The sequence below is a fragment of the Scatophagus argus genome, chromosome 7 (genome assembly GCF_020382885.2).
Source record: "Scatophagus argus isolate fScaArg1 chromosome 7, fScaArg1.pri, whole genome shotgun sequence".
Lineage (NCBI taxonomy): Eukaryota > Metazoa > Chordata > Actinopteri > Scatophagidae > Scatophagus > Scatophagus argus.
The window spans coordinates 1,336,459-1,360,382 of NC_058499.1; the positions used below are offsets into that span (position 1 = coordinate 1,336,459).

Below are 23,924 nucleotides of genomic sequence, written 5' to 3' on the forward strand. Positions count from 1 at the left end.
CAGGGTTACAACAACATCTTTATTAATGAGTTAACTTACTGAGGAGCTCAGTGAAGACTGTGACGTTCCCGTCTGAATGGAGCTTTAGAACACATCATTAGCAGTAGGGAAGGAATGACTACTTGACTGAAAGAGACAATATGGTACAAGAAATTACAAAAATAAGATTCTGAACAATCTTAAATCCTTTTTACATCCCTCCTCTTCTTCTCCGTCGTCGCCGTCCTCCTGCTGACACACTGAGTCAGTCTCTGCTGTTCACTACGATATGAAGGCAACTTTGCAGCTGTTGTGAGAGCTCGTTTCTCTCAAGTGTCCGTTGGAGCAGGCGTCCGGTCGCTGTGTCGGTCTGCGACCCAGAGGGGATCCGGAGTCCGTCGGGTCGGAGCCACAAGCGTCTGCGTCGAAGCCCAGGATGGCGCTGATGGAGTGAGGCAGGTCCTGAGGAGGAGAGCCGACAGCTCAGTCGTCAAGACGCAACTACAACCCTGCAGAAAACACTCTAAGGTCTTCTCACTACACCCTCATGATGGTTTCTCATCATCCGAGTCGTCTCTGAGGGCTTCAGACTCTGCACATCTCGTCATTTCTAATAATTATGAGATACGATCTTTCTCTGGTGAATACAAAAGTTCGATCGAACGTTCGATCAGGCGTCGTGGTGCAGAATAAGAAAAACATGTCAGGCTCCCAAACAGAATGTTGAACGTCATATTACAGAGTGATGTCACGCAGTATTTTGGCCTTAACATCGTTTCATTTCACTTTCCTACTAACAGAAAACAAAGAAGAAGAAACAGCAGCTGGAGCTCATGAGCTTCGTGGCGTGGACGTACCTTACAGCTCTTTATCTGCAGACAGATGCCTTCTGCTTTCTGAAGGATTTCTTCAACGTCCAGTTTCATTGAGAGCTCATTGATGTGCTGCAGCAAAGACAGTTTACCAAAAACATGTGAAAACTCAGACTTCATCTCCACCCTCACGCCAATGAAACGTCTCATTTAGTTTCTTAGTCCACAAAACATTTCTGGAGCTTCTGGAGCAAAGTAATGTTGCAGTATTCTGCTGAACAAGCAAAGAAGCTGCAGACTCAACACAAAAAACACTAAACCTGCTCCTTCGAGACCCCAGACTGATCTGAAAAGTTGTTATTTACACCCCTTTAAAGAGAAACTGAGTAACTGATCCAGGCTGCACGCTGTGAGACACGTTTCATCATGTCTGTTACATACACGAGTCTTTATGTTGGACAAAGCTGGACGGTTTAGGATCATGGTTTTCACTGCTGAGGGGGAAGCGAATGCACGGCTCACCTTGAGGATTTCATTGAAGCCGTAGTTCTCCTCCATGATTTTCTGTTTCTCGGAGTCCAGGATGGCACAGCAGACCAGCAGGTGGAAGTTCTGACAGGGAAGACCCGTCCACATCACCTGAGGAGACACGGTTTACACTCAGTGCTGGTTCAGATCAGCCTTTGTGTCTCCTCTAGGGGGCGACTGTAGGGACTCATTCAGGCCGACATCTGGACTGAACCGTTCCTCAGTGAAGGCAGCCGTGACGTGGACTTCACTGCCTCTGAACGCCACGTTAACGTGACAATAAGCTCAGTTTTGGTGTGTGTGATGTGCTGATGAGCTGCTTGGGTTCAGGTGGCCTCGTGGGACCTTAGTACTGTTGGTTAGTGACTTGTGTCTGGCTGGTTGTTTGGTTTATGCTTATTTGTTGTTTGTTTATTTTATTTACAGTGTAAGGTTTGATTGCTACAGCTGAGTCTTGTCCTCTGGAGCCTGGCTTAGCCTCAGTCTGGTCCAGTGTACTGTACGTCCCTAACCAGGGACACCACAATGACAAAGCAGCGGTCACCGTGTGACTCACCTCCCACAGCCGCAGGACGTCCTGGAAGCTGAGCTCCCTCTTGAATCTGATCAACAACCAGCGGAAACAGAAATACAGGTAACCTGAATCCTGAGACTCTGCAACACAAACACACAGTCAGAGTCGGAGGGAGCGAACCAACACACGCCAACACCAGTGTGTGTGTTCACATGTAGGAACTAAATCAAAGCTCAGTATTTCATGGCTCACGATGCTACTGATATTGATGTTTGGAGATTCTAAAAAATGTTTTTTGTGGTGTGATGGCTCAGAGACGTCCTGAGGAGACATTTTACAGTGTGGACATCATCTCGTGTCTCCTCTGTGGTTTATTTGTTGCTCTTGTGTTTGTCTCCATCCTGCTCGTCTGATGTTCTGTGATGTAATACGTTATTTTGAAGCATTCTGTATCTTATCTAACTGCTCACTCACTTCCTGTGTGTAATATTAAAAACACGTCCAGTTATAAACAAACAGATGTAACGCGTGGATCTGATGCGGTTGCGTGGGCCCGTGTGACACACAGCTGAGATCAGGAAGTGGAACATGACTGAGTGTGAAGATCTCACAGACTTCCACTGTTCACTGAGTGCTTCTTACCGAGGTAGTTCCAGAAGGCCAAGTCCAGCAGTCTGAGCAGAGTGCTGAGCTGGATCAGCTGAGTCTTCATCCCCTGCATCTGCTCCTCAAAGTTATGGTGCTGCCAAACACACACACACACACACACACACACGTACAGCTTACACACTGGAGGACTGCATCAGTGAAAGTTAATCAAACTGGATTAAACGTCTCCTGGTTTGACCTTCACAAACTGTTTAAAACAACCAAAATGCACCAACTTCATGCATAAAAGGTGACACCAGGAAGCCCTTTGTGACGGACAGCAGTCTGCTTCACTCACCATCTGGTCCATGAAAGACACAAAACACCAGAAGGCATCCACCTCGTTCTCCATCACGTAGAGGATGGGCGACAGCAGGTCACTCATCCCCTGAACGTAACCTGCAGATGATACAAGGAGACTTTACATATCCAGAGAAAACACGGAAAACACGACGGGAACCACATGAATTCAGTTACAGTCTGCTCATCATTCGCTACGTTCGCAAACACATCATCAGCAGTAATTAAATCTCACAGTGTGTTAAGTGTGGTTTCAGTGTTGTTCCGTATGCGCGTGCTAAACAAAAGTAAACTTTTTTCGAGCGTCTCACCCAGGTCGAAGTCGTACATGCAGTAAGTCATGAGGATGTCGTGGAGGAGGACCAGACCCGGGTTGTCGATGCCTTCGTAGAACCTGTTTGTCCTGTCTGTTCGGTTTACGTCTTTCTCTGAACATCAGGATTAAAAAAGAAAAAGCTTAAGAGGCGGAAAGACGTTTTGGAGGAAATGCACACAACGCGTTGAATTCAATATTACATGAATCTAAAACTGCTCTCTGCCTGAAATGAAGCAGTGTGGACGAAGTAAAGCTGATTCAGTCCCAAAGTGAAGGCAGTGAGGAGGTTTGCTCCTCCGGGACTTTGATGCTGCTTTAGTTTAAACCTGATGTTCTCATGTGCTTCCAGTCTCAACAGTTTGCAGTAAACTGGATCCTCTGGTGGTGCTGATTATCAGACATAAAAATAAAGAAACAAATGAATCATCTGACCGATCAGACTCCTGTAGTCTCTCAGTCTGGAGTTTCTCTTCTCTTGTTCCTCGCTGACTGACTTCCACTGCAGCTTCATCTTGAAGTATTCATCGCTGGCGACACACAAACACACAAACATGACGGTTTGATCAAACACAACATGACGTCTTATTGCAGTCTACTGATGCTGAATGTCTTATACAACACAAAGTAAATACAGCAGCTGAAACAAACCATTTTAGATGTTTTGCTTAAATGTGACGATTAACTGATCGTCAAAATGTTCGAAAATTATTATTATTGTTATTTATTGACTCGGCGACGAAACATTTCAGTTAACTGTTGGAAAACAATAATAAAGTTCATATTCAAGAAGCTGTGAGCAGAAACGTTCAATTATTGATTTTAAATTCATCACGATGATCATTTTGCATTTCCTGTTGACTGATTAACTGGCCGTCAATATGCCCTCCAAGCTTCTGCGGCTTGCTGTTCAGAATCATTTGCAGACGTCGTACGTTTTGGCTCTGTGCAGGGCTTTCCTCTCCTCCAGCGTGCTGTCCCAGGGAAAATACCCCAACAGAAACTTCCAGGCTTCTTTCCTCACGGCGTGACAGAGGCCCTGCAGGGTCACATGACACACGATGACAGCACATCATCAAAGACACCGCATACCAAACGCTCAACGCAGTGAGGACATGTTCGTCGTGTGGCTACAGCTGAGTCAAGCTTCTATCCAACTCAGACAATTTGTTTAGGAGTGCAACAAATAAAAATGAATCATAATCATTTAACTCAACGTGCCCCTTTGAAGATGACGCGTTTGAGATGTGGGACGTCGATCATCCTCCCCTCTGGATCCTGATGTTTGGTCCAGTCGTCAGCCGACAGCGGCTGCCTCCTCGTCACCTGCGGCCTCGTTCCCAAGTCGATCTAAAAGAAAGCTCGACATGTGACCCATCACTTCATTTCTACAGCCTTAGAAATGATCTTCACTGTACTGTACTGTACTTCAGTTCTGTCTGAATCTGAACAGCCAATCAAACCAGCTTCCCACCAGGGTAACTGCACCTTTGTTGCTGTTTTTGCAGACGCAGCAGCTGATCCCAGAGCATCAGGTGACAGCACTGCTCATGTTCCTTCAGTGGTTCCTCAGTGATGATGTGATCAATAGATTTATATTGAATTTGGCCAATCACACCCATCAACATGAAGCATCACAATAGCTTTCTTGTGTGTAACGTAACCACGCACAAACAAAAAGCAGCCTGATTATTAAGGCTACGTTAAAAAAACATCAAAAGAAGCTCAGTTTCTGTTCTTGCACTAAATATTTAAATTCAAGCGTTTTCAATGACCCACGTCTATTTCCACAAACTGAAAACAGAGAGAGTGTCAGTGCACTAAATGTTTCCCATCTGTGGAAACAACAGGGACAGACTCGTCGTGTGGACTCGGAGCCGAGGCTCAAGGCCACAGACGTTAAATTCAAAGTTTTAGCTGTGTTATTATTCAGAAAACATCTTCTCTCAAAGTCCAGTAGAATCATCAGCAGGAGACAGGATTCTGAGCAGCAAAGACTTTAATGTCGACTGTGATGGAAATTTTGTATGCTTTGTAGTAACAATGACATAATGTTTACTTTTACTTCATACTTAATGTAGTTAATCTGTAGCTTTAGTTGTGTACTGTCATAGTGACCAAGTAATGACCTGGTGAACTGACTGTTATAGTCATAGTATAGTCTGTAATATAAAAGAATTTCCCTTTGGGGATAAATACAGGAATTCCTGTAAACAGTTATATCTTTTTAATACAGCTGTATCTTGCTTTTCTTTCATCAGTTAGAACATAACATGACTAATTCACGCTATCATAAGGAATTATGAATATTAGAATATATTAGAATTATGTTGAATTTTAGATTTAATATGTTAGAACTCTTTTAGCGTGTGATCGTGTGTGACGCAGCGTGAAGCAGCGTGAAGCAGCGTGACTGGGAGCCTCCACTCACCCTGGTGATGACCTCGAAGCCGGGCTCCTCCTGCTGGTTGATGTCCAGTCCTGGGATGACTTCACCCAGCGGGTCGGCCACTTCCTCCGGGGGGCGCTGGTGCTGCTCCTCCGTCCCCCGGAAGGCATCGAATATATAGTTGGTGACTTTGGAGAAGCCGCCCAGGGTGGTGATGTACGGGTCCTTTTTGAACTTCTGCTGGAGACAAACTGGATTATTGCTGCTGAAAAGCATCTGCTTTCACTGTGAAGCTAAACTTATTTTCAAACTTATCCAGTTCTACAGATCTCAAATTTCTTGTTTTAAAAAGTTCACAGTGATGGAGGGCTGTCTGCCTCCGCACAAAACCTGGATCCAAACACCAAAATGTTTATTTTCTTTACCACATTCACTCTGTGGTTATGTGTTTTTTCTCACATTCACGAGGCCAAAGTTGTTGTCATCCAGAAGGTTCTCGAAGGACTGAGACAGAGCTTTGTTTGGTGTGCTGACCAGCAGACATGTTTCATCATCTGGAGATCTGCAGACACAAAACTGATCTCAGAACATTTTCAGAGGAACTCGTCTCGGTCACGTCTCCACACGATCGCACTCGCAGACTTTCAGAATTAAAAATAATATTTAACTGAGGTTTGCAGTTAAATAGGAGAATAGGAAATTGTTGTGCCAGGGTTGCAATACAAAGAAGCATACAAAAGTGGGAAAGTAATCACACATAATATAAAAATAACAGAGTAATATAAAAAGAAATAACAGAGTATATACATGAAATATAGTTGTTTGCTCTCAAAACGTGCAGCAAACAGCACAATACGTAGTTGGAGTTTCTGCCACCACCCAACCAAACTGCTGCTGCCAGAAGAGCTGAAATATTCACTGGTGCTTCACCTCCTAAACACCTTCATGTGCTGCCATTTTCTCATGGCCATCTGACTGGTCCTGAGCATGTGCAACAGAGATGAGAGAAGCGAAAAAAACACGTTTCGTTTCGTCATTGTTTTTTTCACTACACGTCTGACTGGGCTTGTGAGTTGCTAGATTTACTAGCCCGACGTGGGATTTTAGTGGTCCTTAGCAGGAGTGAAGATTCTCTGGACTCATCACCGTAAACTGAATGTCTTTGGGTTTTGAAATGTATATTTCATACTATCGATGCATTAATGACAGTGCGTTGACAGAAATATCATGTGATTGTAATCTGCAGCTTCCCTCAGCTTTATGGAGATTCATAGTGAGTTTTGTTTATCTGTCCAGGCACAATTTTACTGCTCTGGTTTGCTTCATTTTCAGAGAAAAAGCAGTAAAAAGTGACTGCATGACCCGCTGAGCAGCAGACAGACTCAGTCAGGCACCAGCTGGTGAACACAGTGCAGCATTTTGCAGCTAAAGAGCAGAAATTTCATGTAGTGATTCTCTGATCTGGAAAGTTCAACACAACATCCACAAACAGTGAGTCAACATTTTCATTCATCTCTGCAGGCTTAAAAAGTGTTTCATAAAAGACAATCAGCCAAGCGGGGAACAGACAGTCAGCAGGACGTCAAATCGCTGCTCTGAGTCGGAAAATATCCGGCACTTAATCCAGGTGATTTTATTATGAAAGGCTTTGATAAGAACTTTAATAACAGCAAGCTGTGCTGAGATAGAGGGAGACACCGTCCCTGTCCTCAGGAGAATAATCAGAGTTAATAAAACATGTCCACTGAAGCGACTCGCAGCATCACTCTGTTTATATGACATTAACGCGATCTGACATACAAATGACACACTTTAAAACAAATGAAGAGAATGATGATTGTTGAGCATTTAACACGTCCTTATTTTCTTTCCCACTTACTGCAGATATTTTCAACCACAAGCTTCTATCCAACCGCACACATTCACTTTCAATGATCAACAGGCATTTTTCTGCATTGGAGTCAGACATATTTTAGCTTCACGACTCTTTTTATGGGCACACGTTATAGTCTTTTATAAACGCAGGGGTAATAAAACTGTTTGCCTACTGTTTGCCTCAGCGCACTTCACTGATAAATGTCCAACAATTTGAGCTGTTTTCACACATGTGGTACTCACTCGCTAAGCAGAGCGAATCTCCTCAGGCTATCCAGGAACTCTCTGCTGCCTCCCTGGTGGAAGTGCAGAGCAGGCAGGGAGGTGGACGACTCCTTCAGCTTGAGGACCAGAAAAGTCCAACCTTCTTCCTTCACAGTAATGGACCTGAGATCACTGACACTGAAGGTCAACGCCCACCTGCTCCTCTCATGGCTGTGGTTCAGAGAATCTGACAAGGCAAGGACACGGAAGAGAAAACGCACAGACAGCTTGTCAATAGCCTGGTATTACAGGTATTACAGCACCTATAGCTCCCACAGGCACGGCAGGTACTACAGCTGCTACAGCAGTGCTGTTTCAGAGAGCGAAACAGCCTCCTCACTAAACTGGCGTCCCATTATTATCACTGTAACATTGTTATTTTATCACATTCAATGACTTAAAGATTAAAGTTTGTTCTTTTGGTCATGAAGAGTTTTGCTGACGTGTCAAAAGACCTCCCAGGAGGATCAGGACTTCTGTATGAGCTTTATTAACAGCCTGGATTGTGACAGTTTGTTGACATGTTATGAATGCAGTGAAACTTGTTTGTCAGGAGACAGAAACACTTTCATTTCCTCCATCCATACAAGGTCAGTTTTTTGGCACTTCAATCTTTACTGTTAAGACCTTGATAATACAACACTTAGTCAAAATATTTATATGATTCATATGATGAAATACAGAATAATGAAGAAACTTAAAAACAGCAAAATGAATTAATTTGTATTTCTCTGGTGGCTGGAGGTAACACTTCAGACTTATTGGAATATAACTGAAGTATAAGAAGGAAACTCACTCTCTCCATTCGTACAGGTTTTCCTCCTAAAGGACACAGCGTTGACCATGTCCCACTCTGTCTCATAGCTCTGCTGTGTTTCTAGCAGCTGCTGGGACCTCTCACCTGAACACTGGTCCCACTCCATGACTGAACTGGAGTCCTGATTACACACAGAAAGTCACATTTACACTTGCTGTATTAGCTGAAATATACTCAGCTTCTCTTAGGCAACTGCATGTGAGCGCAGAGAGAAGTGAAACGGCTACCATTTTCTATGCTGGAGGGACATTATGAATAGAACCAACGAAAAAGTAAAAACCTGGTGTGTCCTGGTGGTAAATGGTTTGAATCAGAACTGCAATGCTCCAAATTCAAGTTAGTATCTGAGGTTATACAAACTGAGACAAACCTTTCCAGCACACAGCATGTTTGATGGGTCGACAGTATCTTCCAAAGGTCTGTACTCCACGATGATTTCAGCATCCTAACATTGTGGAGAGACAAAATGTGGATGATTCTATTATTGGTACTTTTTAAAGCTTTAGTGTCTACTGGCTTTCCTCTGCTCTCTGTGATACAACTGACCTCCTACTCACGCACACACACAGAGGAAGTCAGCAAACAGCAGAGCAGCGGAGACAGTAAAGTAAAGGTAAATGGAAGACTAGTTGACGGCAACTACACTCATTACTGCAACTTTTGCAAACCACTGTTTTACCTTGTCAACAATCCGAAGTGACCCTGAAATGAGTAAATCCTGCTCGATGCCATCTTCATCACTGCTAGGATGAATGAAGACTCCTTCATGTTCAAATATAACCTGTGTGACGGACATTAAGGTTAGCTTGACATCTTGTTCTTCTCATGTATTTCCCACATTATGCTGTGTGAAAAAATTAAAATAATAAAAACTAACATCAATATATCCAAGCAAATTAAGCAAAGAAGAGTTTCAGCCACTATCTTTGTTAGTAGGAAACAGAGTCACAACTTTGGAGGCATGTGAAAACTGTTGCTTACGTCATAGAAAAATCTTATCTCTGTGACTTAGTAAACACACGAGAGAAACAAACTGGCAGGTAAGGAGCCTTTATTGTCATTGTATTAGGAACACAACCAAATTGCGAGCGTCCCACCCATGAACATGTACAGAAACCTGACTGTTTGTAGGTTAGCTCATTTTCCAGAAGGGTGAGGCGCTGTTTTCACAGGAAAACAGATGACAAACTTTTTTTACTACCCTGCTAACGTTAGCAATTATCAGACACGCATAGTGTTACTGAACTTCATCACTAGCGTGTAGAGGGTGGCTCAGTTAAAAGCAGTAAGTGCGTTATTATTCGTCTAGAAAAAACACTGGCCGTTAACAAGCCAAGTGTTGACCAGTTAGAGGAATTCTCTGTGGCCCAATATGTCAACAACCGTCAGCTCGCTCCGTTGGTAAGATGCTAACGTTAATGATAACACGAGTTTCAGCATTCTGTGTAGGAGTCCATGGGTCGTGTTGTGCACTAAAAAAACAAAACATACAGAACGTGGTATAGCAGAGGAGAGTGCTTTCGTGGCATCATGTCCTGCTGTGTGGGCTAAGGATGTCGTTGTGGCTACTAGCACAGCGGCTAACGCTAGCTAAGTTGGGCTAACTCATCAACTGGCTGGCTGACTAACCTGCGTTGAAGGATGTGTGGGGTAAACACAGATCTATAACTATGGACTAACGGTTATTTTCTTATAGATAAAAGTTGTCATTGACATAAACTGTCAGGCTCTTAAAAAATAAATAATCTTAACATGTTTTTACCTTGACAAGAGAATCCGCCGCCATGGCGCCTGCTCGTTCTACTGATGACGACAGCAGCTCACGTGCCTGTCAACTTCCAAAACAGTACTGACAAGTCACCTTCCGGTGAAAAATTGTGCGCAGAAACACTGTATGTTCACTTGTCATTTATTTACCCATTAACCCGTTTTAGCCTTTTCCAAAGAATATACATGCTTTAAGTTCACAGCTTTTAGTACATAAAACCAAGCGGGGGGTTACGTTTGCCAGTGTTTGTCATTGAGCCGACTGTGTCCTTCTACATAATTAAATGAACATCGAATAAAGGAAATTATCAGGAATCAAGACATTAGTTTCAATAGTTCGTCGTGTTTGTGTCGTTTGTACATAGTGTTTATAAATGTTTTTAAGCTGCCTTCTTGGTTAAGTCTTCCTTAAAGGGGATACGTTTCTCACATTTACCGGGTAAAATGGAGAAATAAGAAAGAAAGTGATCATGAGAAACAATCAAAAACCTCTCACCGGCCAAAAATGGTTATTTCCCCAACAATTTGTTTAAAATTCGAAACACAAGTCACAGCAATCTGCGGGCTTCTTCCGGTCTCGTTGTATCGCGAGACTTGGATGAGGGCAGTAGCGAGCAAGCTAGCTGCTTAAGCTAATCGTTAATGCGGACTGCTGAGTTCATATCAAATGTTCGGTGAAACATCAAAATGAGTTTAAGATCTACAGCCCGATGAGTTTACAATCAACAGTTAGCCGTCAACGGTTACTTTGGATTGTACGACAATATGGATTTAAGTAGAGTTAATCGTTCCCCAAGAGAGGAGGGGGAGCTCGAAGACGGAGAGATCTGCGATGATGAAACCGAGGAGAGAGTGCCGATCCTGCGGGGGGATGGTAACAGGCCCGGCCGCGGTCGTGGCCGCGGTGCTTCTTCGCGGACAAGAAAACCTCGCCAACATCCGCACAACATGCTGCCTCACATGGGCCACCAGCCGCCAGATTTCCGCCTTCACTTGCCATACAACCGGCCCCACGGACACGGCCCTTTTCCCCCGAGCCACAGGCAACAGTGCGGGCCAAGCGGGCCTGACCGGCCTCCTGCTCCTTCTCCTCCTCCGCTGCTGCCGCTGCCGCCGCCGGGACTCGGTCCTCACGGAGAGCCGAGCCCGCGAACCAGCTTCTGGGAGCGGAGCCACGGCGCCCTGGGCAGGTTCAGGCACCGGACCATGCCGAACGGTGGACGCGGGAACTGGACCCGAGGCAGCCGGGGTGGTGGAAACATCAGAGGTCCCCCCGGTCGTTACGGGCCCCTGGAGAGCCACGGCAACAAGAAAGAATCTCCTTTGAGAAAACGTATCCTTTCCATTGTAAAATCAGAAGTCATCGGGGGTCACTGATTTAATTACAGCTCACCAGGGGCCCGTGAAGACGTGTTATCTCGAGATAATAATGTGATTACACGTGAACTGGATTTTAATATTTATTTGATAACCATCCTCACAGAGTGCATTCTGCCCCCCCAGTGTTTTCATTTTGTACCTGATGTCTTGTAGGACCCACTCAGACCTGCTGTCATGTCTGACATTTCACAGCTGAAATGTGCTCAACAGGAAACGAAGCCAACAAAACGATGACGTATTGCTGCTGTGAACTTCCTGTCTCCTCTCTGTGAATGTTACTGTAAACTAGAGTTTCACACAGTTACAGACTTTGGTGTTTATTGGTCATAGGTGATGGGTGAAATTATCTTTTCTCTTTTTTAAAAGCTGTTTTGAGCAAACCAGCACTTTGAACACTAATGTTGGCTTTAGGAGATGTTTACACTTTCTCACACTCTTTCACCGAGTTCAGACATTTTTTTATTTATTATTATTAACGATTGATGGGGAGTGAAAATATGAAAGAACATCTCTGTAGTTTCTCTCTGGTATCGGAGAACTTTATGACTATCATGTGGTGATTTGATCTTCAGTGAGGAGTAATGCTTGTCATCAACAATCACATAGCTGTTTTATTTTTCAATATTTAGTGTGACCGAAGCCTTCAGAGCTGAGCTGATTAATCCATTAGCTGATCTGCTATTATTTTAACAAATTTTTAAGACTAATAAAAAGCTGTACTGTCCTGAACACGTGGCCTCAGAAAAGCCGCAGGGGAGGAACCAGGCGAGGAAAGCAGCTCACAGTGTTTCCAAACCAGAGAACAGTGTTGACGAGTCCTTCGAAGATTTGCTGTCGAAGTATAAGCAGATTCAGCTGGAGCTTGAGTGCATCCGTAAAGAGGAGACGAAGGCTCTGGAGCCCCAAGTGTCCCCTGCCAGAGACGTGACCCCTGACAACACTGCCAGTATTACAGAGACCAAATCAGTACCCGAACTGGCTCCGAGTCCAGAGGAACCGTCCACGCTGGAGACGGCTGAGAAGAAAGTGTTCCAGGCGTTCAACATCAGACCTCTCCGTCAGAAACTTCCCATCCCTATGAACCTGGACGAGGTGAAGAGGAAGTGGGCCGAGCAGGAGAAAGAAGGCGACACTGAGAAGGCTGGTGAGCCAAAATGAAGCACTTTAGTCACTTTGTGGTTTGCTTCTCCTTAAATGTTTGAGAATCCTCAGTGGTTTAACTTCCCTGCTAACCCAAAGGGTAAAATGTATCCACATCAGATTCATCTGCAGTGATTCTGATGATACATTAATCATATTTGTCCCTTTTCATACTAAACTGACAAACTTTTACTGGTTCCAACTTTTGTCTGATTTTGCTGCTTTTTGTTTGTTACATTTTCAGAAATCACAAGTGAAAAGAAGCTTAATAAGTCACATTTACAGCTCGTTTCACTTCCCTTTACCAGATGAAGAAGACAGAACAACACAAGATGGAGCAGAAGCAGAACAAAAAGCTGATGAAGAGTTGGAGGAGAAGAAGACGTGTCCGTGCTGCAGTGAGGAGACGGACAAAGATCAGAAAACAACAAAGACGTGTTCGTGTGGGAGGGAATCATCAGCCTCCAGTGAGGACTCTGTCCTCTCTGCTGATAAGGTGAGACTGACATCATCTGAAGGGATCCTGTAGTCCAGAATGACACCAGTGTAACTCTGTGTATGTCTCTCAAAATGAGCAGCCGGTGGTGAAGGTGGTGGAGGAGGAGGAGCTGTCGGAGCTGCAGCTGCGCCTCCTCGCTTTGCAGTCGGCCAGTAAGAAGTGGCAGCAGAAGGAGCAGCAGGTGATGAAGAAGAGCAAAGACCGGATCACGAAAGCGGTCCAGGAGAAGAGCTCCAGCTCTGCAGCTGCTCCACCCAGCAGGCAGAGGGTCACCACCAGGTCCGCCTCCTCCGCTGCCGCTGCAGACCGGAACAGAACCAGGTCCAAACCTCTGGAGAGGGACAGAGACAGAACCAAGAACACATCCAGACCTCCAGAGAGAGAGAGGCCCAAACCGATTCCCAAAACTGGTCCCAAGCCTCCACTGGAGAGAGGCAGAACTCCAGGAAAACCTCACATGGCCAAGAAGACAGTCAACCCAGGTGAGAATACCTGCTGCCATCGCACGATGCCAACTGCTGAGTCGGATTAGTTTAAGTGTAAAATGACTTCAGATGAGTGCTGACAGTCCTGTACACTGACGTGATTGGTTGAATATACACCTGCTGCAGGGCTGTCCTGACTTAAGGTGGCAGCTGAGCTCTGTTTGTGTTCATGAGGTGAAGCGGTCGGTTATGATTAATTGTCCCGTTTTTCTCCTTGGTAACGATTACTACAGAATATCTTTTCACATCCACTTGTGCACAAGATTCCTCACAGCAAACCCTGAATGTACATTTGGGTCCAAAATGAAACTAAATTAAGAAAAAAAACTCATCTCATGTTTCTACTGTTGCCCTTTATGGTTTTTTTTGTTGTTTTTCTGTTCATTTCTGAGTAAATTAATGGTGAGCTTTTGAAGTTCTGATAAAGCAGACTGAGCTGAATCATCTGCTCCTCTCATGCGCAGTGGCTAAGCAGGCGTTCAGGAAGCAGCAGCTGAGGACGTGGAAGCTTCAGCAGCAGAGCGAGCAGGAGGAGGAAGAACGTCGCAAACGAGAAGACGAAATCCGCAGAATCCGCGACCTGTCCAACCACGACGAGCAGTACAACCGCTTCATGAAGCTGATGGGAGGGAAGACGAGGACACGCAGTAAAGTAAGAACATGGACACAAACACTTGTGCTGAAGAAAATGATCCAGGATCACATCTGAAACAGAACATGTTTACAGAAATCCCAACGCCGCCTCCTGTCTGATAAGATGCAGCTCGGTAAACACTTTAATCTGCTGAAAGTGTCTTGTTGCTTTGACGTCTCAGTCTTTGCTGCAGGGATTTCATTGAAATTAAAGCCAGAAATCTGAGGAGTTATTGATAGAAAATGGATGGAACATGATGATAAAATTACTCCAGATCTGAGCCAAGATCCTGGCTGCGTTTCAGGACCATGAGACATTAACTCATAACAAAAGATCACAATGTGACTGGTGCTACACACAGCACATTGGTATATCAGTTTCCTGTCACAGAATGAAGAAGTGATGGTGTCTCTTAAAAGGCCTTGGCTCCACACTGGAATCAAACCACAGCCTCCCGAGGCGAAGTGCTCTGTGTGACCCACTCATCATCCACCCTATTCCCCAAATCTCTGGTTCTTCAGAGTGTCAGGATGTCTGCTGTGTTGGGTACTGAGGTGTTTGTCTGTTCTTCAGTCCACAGATCGGGAACACAGGAAGTCTGCAGGTAAACAGAGTCTGGACGCCTCAGGGAACCTCTACCAGTATGACAACTATGACGAGGTGGCCATGGACACGGACAGCGAGACAGGTTCCCCAGGTGAGCAGGAAATTCTCCTGTCCTGTGTCTTATAAACAATATATTTATTTTTCTTTGCTAAACATGGGAATCTCTGGTTAAACAGCCAAGTTATTTTTCTCCTTCTCACCTCCACACACGTGACTAAATGTTTCAGTGCCGTCACCGACACACTCCCAGCTGACTGCAGACGATCCGGGATGTTTCCCTCAGCCGTCTCTCTATGTGACCGACTCTCATCAGTTTCAAATGGTACGCCCCCCCAGCCTCGCTCTGATGTTCAGGAGGTCGTTTGTGACGTTAACGATGACATAAATTCCACTCCTGTTTCTGTGTCTCAGGATTTCTCTCAGCCATTCCTCTCCTCCACGCTGTCCGGCCTTCCTCCCCCACCTCCGCCTCTCCCACCTCCACCAGATGACCTGGAGCCTCCTCCCAAACCCCCCTTCGCTGATGAGGATGAGGAGGAGGAGATGCTGCTCAGGGAGACATGTCTGATGTCTATGGCCAACAAGAGAGTGACAACAACTGAGGTTTGTGTCAGAGTTCTTTGTTCTGTACTATTTTTTGCCTGGAGAAAATTTCTTCAAATTTGGCTTTTAAAATCTTTTTCAGTGTTTCAGCCTGCATTTAGGGTAAAACAGAGTTTATACAGAATATGTATTTCTTCAGAAGTTAAACAGTGACGGGAACCCGGTTAACAATCCTCATCACACTCTGGATTAATATGGACCCATCGTGGTCCTTTTGAATCAAAGTGCGTTGCCGTTTGTTGCCAGTCGTTGGTGCTGTTGATTCCAGTCATTCAGTGCAGCCTCTGATCACACATTCTCTGTAGGAGAAGAGCTCCAGCTGTCCTCCGTCTCCCATTCGTCAGCCCCCTGCAGGCGTTCAGCATCCGACCAGAGGAAACCTGAGCACCGTCAGTCTGAATGCGGTTTCTCAGTCCAGAACCAACAAGTTCTCCAGAGGACCCCAAAGAGCTCCACTGGTGGTGAGAACCACACACTCCACAGCGATCACTGTCTGCTGCACCCCATCTTCATCTCATTTCAGACCAAGTGTTTTGAACACACTTTGTCTCGGCTCACTGCGTTCGTGAAGGCTCACATTAAACAAATAAACACGCAGCTGACCATCAGGACGATGAGGTGGAGCTTCGTCCTGCTGCAGACTCACCTCCAGGGTCTCACCTGTTTGTTGTTTCCCTGCAGCTGCCCAGACACAAGTCGGTGGTGGTTTCTCTCAAAGATTCAGAGGACAGTGACTCCGACATGGACGCATGCAGTTCCACACAGGCGGCGTTTGGAGGACTGGAGTTCATGATCAAAGAGGCCAGGAGGACCGTCGAGGTGGGTCCAACTTACTGCAGCTGCTGCTGCACACACAGAGAGAATAACAGAATATGTAAGAATCTCACAAATTACTTCAAATTGTAGAAATTGCAATTTTGGCTGCTCGTATAAATCGTCATGTAAAATTATAATTGAGTGATAGTTTCTATGGTTTTCTTATCATGTGGTCAATTCAGTTCAAATGCAGACTTGAAAGAAAACGAAAAAAACAAATGGATTGAATGAAATAAAACCAACATGGAACAAATAACCACCAGCCTATCAGAGCACACAAAAGGTTTTCCTGCCGGTAAATCACAGCAGCTCTGTGATTTACGATGTGAAATCTGTACTTTCCAGGCAGCGAAACCAAAAGCAGCATCAGGATCTGAGAAAGAGAACAACCCTGTCAGAACTCCAGAGGCTTTACCCGAAGCCAAGAAGGCCGAGTACCGTCTGCTCAAAGAGGAAATCGCCAGGTAAATGAAATCCTGCCGTCGCTATAAGCTCATTACAGAACAACAGCCAGAATCACACTGTGACTGTCGAGAAGACTGAAATGCAAGTTGCGATGCGTCACAGCAGGGAGAAGCAGAAGATGCTGAAGGATCACAGTGTGAGCTCCAGCTCACCTGCCGTCTCCGACTCTGTGCCGGATCCATCAGGAAAATCGGCTGCAGAGCTGAAACTGACCGAAGCAGAGCAGAGACTCAGCAAACACAGGTGAGTCACACTGCTCATCTGTAAGTATATGGACGTTTATTTAGAACCATAGTTGTTAATAAGTAATAGATTAATAATAGCGAAGGGTAAATGTGGTCTGTACCTCCTGATCTAATGAATAGAGCCTGATTCAGTTAGCATTCATGAAGGAAGGCAGCGCCTCCTCACCAGTCAGAGGCAGTGTAGGCACATCATTTGCCACCATCCTGGGAAAAGAAAATTACCACCCTGTCCTGCCACATCGGCAGCTCATTCTATTTATATATTCGGTGCAGTTTGTACCTCCGCTCTGAGCTCAGGTGGAACATCATCATTATGTCTCTGCACCTTTTAGACAGAGCTGTGAGGTGCAGTAAAGGCACAACAGGCTGATTGTTAACAAGGTTGTTGTGTGGTGCGTTATGCTGAGACGAAACATGAACATGTCTGTTTGGTGTTTAGTTCAAAAACCACTGTGGTCTCCTGTTTTTAAACATCACACTGTGGTCTCCTGCTGTGTGTACCAATGTGCTGTTTTTAAACAGGAGACCACTGTGATGTGAATAGAGACTGACGTCCATTAAAGTAGCTGATTACTTTTATTGCGTCATTAATTGTATCACCAGAAATGTTCTTGATTATGTCTTTCCAATGTGCATCTCCACATTTCTCACTGATTCTCTGCTCTTCCCTCTAATGTGCTGCCAGTCACACAGTTCAGCCGTCAAACTGAATGAAGCGGCAGTGACGTCATCAGTCATGTCGGATTATTCATTTAACACACAGTGTACATCCAGAGCAGGTGTTGGTGCAGTACATGTACACTGAGTGTGTGTGTGTGTGTGTGTCTCTCAGAGAGCTGCTGCAGAGGGACGAGGCCATCCTGAGACATCTCCTCCAGCAGGAGCTGAAGAAGAGGGAGTCTCTGAGGGCTGCTGAGGGGAAGGTGGCCAAACTGAGGGAGCAGCTGCAGGCTTCAGAGAAGATCGTCGGCGCTAACAGGACGCTCCTCAAGAAACTGCAGGAGCAGGTGGCTGCAAAAACTCCAACCACGGATCATGTTGTTGCTCTAAGAGTCCCGTCAGTTTGTATCCGAGCCTTCTGGTTTCTGACTGACCCCTCGTCCTCCCCTGCAGGTGCAGCGTGTTGAACATCGCGTGTCCATAAAGAGGAGTCTGGCTGCCAGGTTGGAACAGGAGCTGACTCGGGCTCAGCTGATGGCTGGCAGAGGATCAAAACGACGAATGGACTCCAACCGGACGCTGGTGAGCAACACTTCAGTTTCTGTGGTTTATTTCGTACTGTTCCTCTGCGGCTCTATGTGAGAGCTGGGATGTATGGACTCCGTTCAGCAGGGTTGGTGTGGCGGCGAGGGGGTGTCTGCTTCACCCTGACACTGAGCGTGTCACATCAGCCTGTTCTTTTAATAAAACATGTAAAACATCCAACGCAACACGTTGCTGGTAACTAATGGCACATTTTTAGTGGCAGCTTCTTCACATTCATTTCCTTATTTGTTTGGTGGGATTTTGGAGGATAAAATACAAATCACAGGCTGCGAATGTGAAGGAACGTGATCTCAGTTCTGAACCGCTAAATAAACTCAAGAAATGCATCTTCCAAGGAGAGTTTTAACCGCCAGCTGACATCTTGGTTTGGTCAGCTGAGCTGCAGGCTGAGTGATGATCAGGTTTAATATTAAGAAAGTCATGAACATCTTTTATTTGTTCACTTTGAGGCTCCATGCTGCCAACCAAAACTGTATTCACAGGACCAATGTTTAATGTTTTTGGTTTCTTCCTGAAATTAATAATCATTTCAGTTAAGCCGTCCATGATAACATATTTTGGAGAGGAATTCATTTAAACTGAAAACAGTTTGACCGTCTTCAGCACCATGTTTCAGTTCACCTGCCTCTACTGTACACGTCGGGGTAATTTTACTTCACATTTTGAATTGGTGATATTTCCCTGTTGCTCCGGATACAACGCAACTTCTCCCAGTTCGTACATCGGACACTGACAGTTTAATGCTGTTTGGCTGCTCAGAAGTTACGTAAGTTACGTAACCTGACGTGTTAAATGGCACATTTAAACGGTAATAATAAGTTACATACAGCGACGTATTTGATCCTTTTTACCTGTTGTTTTTATTCTTAGTTAGCAAACGTGCTAGCGAACCGTTAGCTAACATTAGCTATCTGACAGGCAGTAACACACGTAGCAGCTGCTGCGTAGACTTTGTTGTTTATAGTTGTTTATAACAGAGACAGCTGATTTGCTTTTATTTTTATATATATGACAGGCAGTGTTATCTGAGTTTAGTCTGCTGAGTTAGCACACCCCGCTAGTTAGCGCTGTTCGATAGGCTGGTAGCATGACGCAGTTGTTGCCTCAGTTAAAACACAGTAGTAAAACACTAATAAATACTTTAAATTTGGCTTACAAAGAAAAGACAGATTAAAAGAAGCAGTGTGCAAGCAAAGTCTCCTAAACTCTTCTGGCTCAGGCTTTCCCAAAACAGGATGAGCTGTGCTTCAGGTGAGAGTAATACATAAAAATTGAGTGAAAATGACCGCCTTTGAGAGAGTGATGCTGTAGTCTGGCAGTGTGATATTACATGTAACAGTATACGAAGGTTGGAGATGGGACTCATGCTAGAATAACGACTTTCAATTTCCAAGCAAAGCATCTGAATTTGTAGATAAAAGTTGAGCAAAAGTGAAGAGCAGCCTGAGTGCAAATATCTGGTAAATTCATTTCTGTGTTGCTGTTTTGTTTCTGTTTACATACAGAAAGCGGGAAATTGCACTAAAAAACAAAAGAACGCTTGAATTTCTCAGACATTTCGAGCATGATTCGTTGAATTAAATGTAAAACAGAGAGAACATAAGTGTTACTGGGTCTTTAGGTGTGTGTGCAGCATGGAATAAGCTTTACCTTTGTTCCGTCTCAGCCCAATAAGGTGCAGCGTATGGACGGAGCTCTTCGTGGATCAGAGCGTCACTTTGCAGAGCTGATTGCCCAGAAGCAGCGGCTGCAGCAGCTGGAGTCAGAGTACGCCCTCAAGATCCAGAAGCTGAAGGAGGCTCAGGCTCTGCGCAACAAAGGAGTCCCGTCAGACCAGCCCACAGAGCCTCCAGTGCGGGCCTCCACCCCTCCTGACGCTCAGAGCCAGCTCCCACCGACTGCCACCTCCTTCCCTCTGCCCCAGCCCTCCCTGCACGACCTCACCCAGGACAAACTCACGCTGGACAGTGAAGACGTCCCAGAGGCTGACGATCACGACCCTGAATCGGCACCTGCGCCTGGTGCTGCCACAGGAAGCCGTCGACACTCCTTCCGTCAGTCCAGCAGCTCTTTTACCAAACCCAACTTGGAGCAGCTCAGCTCCACCCCAGCTAAAGACAATAGTTCCACCAAAACTGCCAAGGCTTCAGCTGTCTCCAAAGCTCCTGCAGCAATGTTTGCAGGGCTGGACGTGGACGCTCTAAAGCAGAAGTACCATCAGCAGGCCCGACTCGGAGAGCTGCTGCTCAGGGAGCTGCACAAAGTCGCAGTAAATGTCGACAACCGCCCAGCTGGACAGGTGAACTCTTTCTCAAGGTTGAAACCTTGACAAACCGTCTTTACCAGTTTACACGATCTTGCAGGATATGTTCATATTCTAAAGTCAAGTAAATTGATTGATCCGGTTCATATTCATGATCAGTGTGTTATTGTTCAGCCACTGCAGGTGGTTTCATTGGAGGTTGACACAGCAACAAGCCAATCAGGGAGCTCAGAGCTGAAGCCAGTTCCCTTTGGACCATATCACAGCCCTCTGCTGGTCTTCAAGTCATACAGGTAGACTGTACTCCCAAGTGAAAAGTTACCTTAACCTGGTTTGTAACCATGTGAGCCAAAACAAAACAAGCACCTGCTTGTTTGCATGGATTTAGCCATTTTTTTAGCCACAGCTTGTCTCCCAGACTGAGAGTCTTTGTACTGTCTGTGTCAGGTTCAGTCCATATTACAGGACCAAGGAGAAACTGTCCCTGAGCTCTGTAACATACAGCAACACCATCGAACCCAGAAAGTGTTTCTGTCGCTTCGATCTCACGGGAACCTGCAATGATGACGACTGCAGATGGTGAGAGCTGTTGTTTGACTCTCTGCTCAAACTGCTCGATGTTTCCTTCAGGATTTTACATGTGTGCTTCCTCTGCACGGCAGGCAGCACATGAGAAACTGCACTTTGACCGGAAACCAGCTCTTCCAGGATATCCTGTCATATGATCTGCCCCTGATTGGCTGTTCTGAGAGCTGCTCGGACGAGGAAATCAGTGTTGCCACAGGTGAGCCATAGAAGTTTCTAATTTCTGTCAGTGTGTTCTTCTAACACAAAATATTTGGACCTAAACCCTAATGAGATTTTCTGTTTTTGTAGAAAAGTATATGAAGAAACTGTTTGGTTCAAACAAAGACCGGATGGGAATCGACCAGAAGGCTGTCCTCCTCGTCAGCAAAGTAAACGAAAGCAAACGCCACGGTTAGTTAACTCTAATTTTCAGCATTTTCGTGATCATCAGAAGCAGTTTCCAGACTTGTGAACTCTTGGTCCTTCTCCAGTCCCTCCCTTCACCACCCGTAAAGACATGCGGAGATGGAGACCGAAGCCATCGGCACTGAGTAGCCTCAGCCCAGAAGAGGACAGCGAGGACGAGACTGCAGCTGAAAACGCGACAGTGGGGAAACAAGGTGAGGACACTGACACAAAGAGAAACGTCTCACATGTTTCTGCACGTTGAGAGGCTGAAAGATTAATGAGAGACCTTCCATTCTTTTTGTGGAAAGACCTCTTACATTTCCATCGAACGGTGAATTAATATCTGGTTTTCAGTCACTTAAACACTTTGATGTTTTGTTGATGATCAGCTGAAGACTTTGCTCCTGTCTGTCTGCCTTTGCACAGATGACTGCTCCAGGACCAACCTGCCTGCTCTGGATGTGTGCGTCACATCAGAGGACAAACGCTATTTTGTCAGTGAGACAGATGACATTTCAAACCTGGAGACCAGCGTCCTGGAAAGCCCCCGAGACACTCAGCTGTGGATCAAATTAGCCTTCAAATACCTCAGTCAGAAAGAGACGTAAGTCACCAAACGAGCAACTGATTTCAGGCTCCACCGTGTGTTCTTTGCTCCTCTTTAAGTCGAGACTGTCGTGTGTTTGTCTGTAGGTCTGCTGCCGAGTGTTTGGAAGCTGCCTTGAACACGTTGTCTCGCGCTCTGGAGACCAACTGTGAGAACCCGGAGGTGTGGAGCCACTACCTGTCTCTGTTCTCCCGACGGGGCAGCAAGGAGGAGGTGCAGGAGATGTGTGAGATGGCTGTGGAGCACGCGCCCAACTATCGAGTGTGGTGGACCGTAAGTCTGCACACATTTCCTTCCGAGGCTGGTGATCTCACTGCTGAATATCTGCAGGCTCTGGCTGTGCTCCAGCTCAACCATCTCAGCTTCACAGGAAACAAAACCGAACTGTTTGTCTGAAATTTAGCACTTTTATTGCGCTTTCAGGAGAATAAGTTTGTTGCTCTGTGTGCATTTATGTGTGAAGAGTTGACAAGAAATCAGCACAAGTGCAGGAAGCACAGACTCATCAGTTGGATTTACTACAGTGAAACCAAGTGTTTACAGGAGTACAGGCTAAACACTGGTAACAATGACAGAAACACAAAGAAAACAAACATCACAGAACTTCAGTTGTTTAGTAATTCACGACAGAAATACAAAATAAAACTGTAGAAGAAACAGCGAGGGGCTGTGTGTTCTGTGATCAGGCTCATTTTAAAGGTCCTTGAACTCATTCATCTGGTTTCATTATAAATCAACGCTGTGTCTCTGCTCTCCTGTCTGTCTGTTGTGATGCTACTGTTTGTCAAAAAGAAGACACTTACTTGTCTTCTCTCATCGTACTGTTCAGGTGTTTCATTGTCCACAGGCGTCTCTACTGAAGCACCATGAGACCGTTAGCAGCACATTAACCATCTAGTCAGTGATTTAAAAATGAGACGGCTCAGTGTGGACCTCGTCTGAGTCATTATTATTTTGTCTCTTCCTGTACAACATTTAGTTCATGGGACAGTAAACCTCAGTGTGTTTTTGTAGACATAAAATGACATACCTGATGTTATATTTTGGAGGTCTTAACATCTGTTGACGATTTCCTCTCCGCAGTATTTGACCTTGGAGAGATCGTTCGAGGGGAAGGACTACGTTTGTGATCGTCTGCTGCAGTTTCTCCTCAGCGAAGCGTCTTCTGGTGTCTCGGAGAAAGTGTCCTTCCAGATGATGGAGGCGCTGCTCTACAGAGTCAACCTCAGCCTGTTCACAGGCAAGATGGAGAGCGCGCTGGCCATTTTACAGGTGAGACGTGAACAGCAAGAGATAGACAGAAGTCAGCAGTCATTCTGTCACAGTGCGCAGTGTGTGTGTGTGCATATGAAAAGCTGAATACATCTGGCGTCTCTGGGCAGGTTGATGTTAGATTTAGTCCTGACCCTCATCTGATCTCCCTCTTATTATCCAGTGATATTTATGACATTTTTTTCTGTTTGATTTGTGCACAGAATGCTTTGAAATCAGCCCAAGACAGGAGTATAGCTGAGCACCTGACTGCCAGCGACCGGGCGCTGCTCTGGCTTTCTTACATTCACCTGACGGAGTTCGATCGGCTGCCGTCCAGCCTGTACGACCCGGCTGTGTCCGGGCCGTCCAGACTGGTCAGCAGGGAGTCCTTCCTGCTGCCCTGGAGGACACAGCAGGACGTTAGCACGCCACCCGACATCCTCATCGCCCTCTTCCAAGGTACAAAGTCACCAGAGAGCA

The 23,924-nt window shown here is 45.5% G+C and overlaps 2 protein-coding genes across 4 annotated transcripts in view; one reads left to right on the forward strand and one right to left on the reverse strand.

Moving 5' to 3' along the window:
• On the reverse strand, positions 1 to 10,811 carry tbc1d15 (TBC1 domain family, member 15). 2 transcript variants are annotated; one of them, XM_046395353.1, is made up of 18 exons: positions 10,703 to 10,811; positions 10,202 to 10,274; positions 9,119 to 9,220; positions 8,810 to 8,884; positions 8,419 to 8,560; positions 7,602 to 7,809; positions 5,943 to 6,045; positions 5,526 to 5,723; positions 4,316 to 4,444; positions 4,030 to 4,133; positions 3,530 to 3,624; positions 3,093 to 3,209; positions 2,780 to 2,880; positions 2,476 to 2,575; positions 1,876 to 1,973; positions 1,314 to 1,430; positions 837 to 923; positions 1 to 441 (listed from the first exon to the last, which is right to left on the reverse strand). In XM_046395353.1, the coding sequence occupies exons 2-18, from the start codon at positions 10,223 to 10,225 to the stop codon at positions 262 to 264; spliced, it is 1,980 nt and encodes a 659-aa protein (XP_046251309.1). In that variant the 5' UTR covers positions 10,226 to 10,274; positions 10,703 to 10,811; the 3' UTR covers positions 1 to 261. The 2 variants fall into 2 exon arrangements, with proteins under 2 accessions (XP_046251309.1, XP_046251310.1); XM_046395354.1 differs by lacking the exon at positions 10,703 to 10,811 and having other exon boundaries at positions 5,526 to 5,720; positions 10,202 to 10,372.
• The window catches only part of LOC124062523 (zinc finger C3H1 domain-containing protein-like), an 18,648-nt gene continuing 5,462 nt past the window's right edge, over positions 10,739 to 23,924 (forward strand). For both annotated transcript variants that reach the window (XM_046395351.1, XM_046395352.1), the window contains exons 1-24: positions 10,739 to 11,539; positions 12,329 to 12,730; positions 13,035 to 13,222; positions 13,305 to 13,707; positions 14,175 to 14,362; positions 14,918 to 15,041; positions 15,178 to 15,272; positions 15,362 to 15,553; positions 15,859 to 16,014; positions 16,235 to 16,372; positions 16,715 to 16,833; positions 16,937 to 17,077; positions 17,912 to 18,086; positions 18,193 to 18,321; positions 20,012 to 20,644; positions 20,783 to 20,901; positions 21,056 to 21,187; positions 21,271 to 21,392; positions 21,485 to 21,586; positions 21,667 to 21,795; positions 22,010 to 22,187; positions 22,277 to 22,463; positions 23,274 to 23,462; positions 23,666 to 23,903. In XM_046395351.1, the coding sequence (XP_046251307.1) occupies positions 10,972 to 11,539; positions 12,329 to 12,730; positions 13,035 to 13,222; positions 13,305 to 13,707; positions 14,175 to 14,362; positions 14,918 to 15,041; positions 15,178 to 15,272; positions 15,362 to 15,553; positions 15,859 to 16,014; positions 16,235 to 16,372; positions 16,715 to 16,833; positions 16,937 to 17,077; positions 17,912 to 18,086; positions 18,193 to 18,321; positions 20,012 to 20,644; positions 20,783 to 20,901; positions 21,056 to 21,187; positions 21,271 to 21,392; positions 21,485 to 21,586; positions 21,667 to 21,795; positions 22,010 to 22,187; positions 22,277 to 22,463; positions 23,274 to 23,462; positions 23,666 to 23,903 (5,047 nt within the window). In that variant the 5' untranslated portion in view covers positions 10,739 to 10,971. The remainder of the gene's footprint in view (positions 11,540 to 12,328; positions 12,731 to 13,034; positions 13,223 to 13,304; positions 13,708 to 14,174; positions 14,363 to 14,917; positions 15,042 to 15,177; positions 15,273 to 15,361; positions 15,554 to 15,858; positions 16,015 to 16,234; positions 16,373 to 16,714; positions 16,834 to 16,936; positions 17,078 to 17,911; positions 18,087 to 18,192; positions 18,322 to 20,011; positions 20,645 to 20,782; positions 20,902 to 21,055; positions 21,188 to 21,270; positions 21,393 to 21,484; positions 21,587 to 21,666; positions 21,796 to 22,009; positions 22,188 to 22,276; positions 22,464 to 23,273; positions 23,463 to 23,665; positions 23,904 to 23,924) is intronic.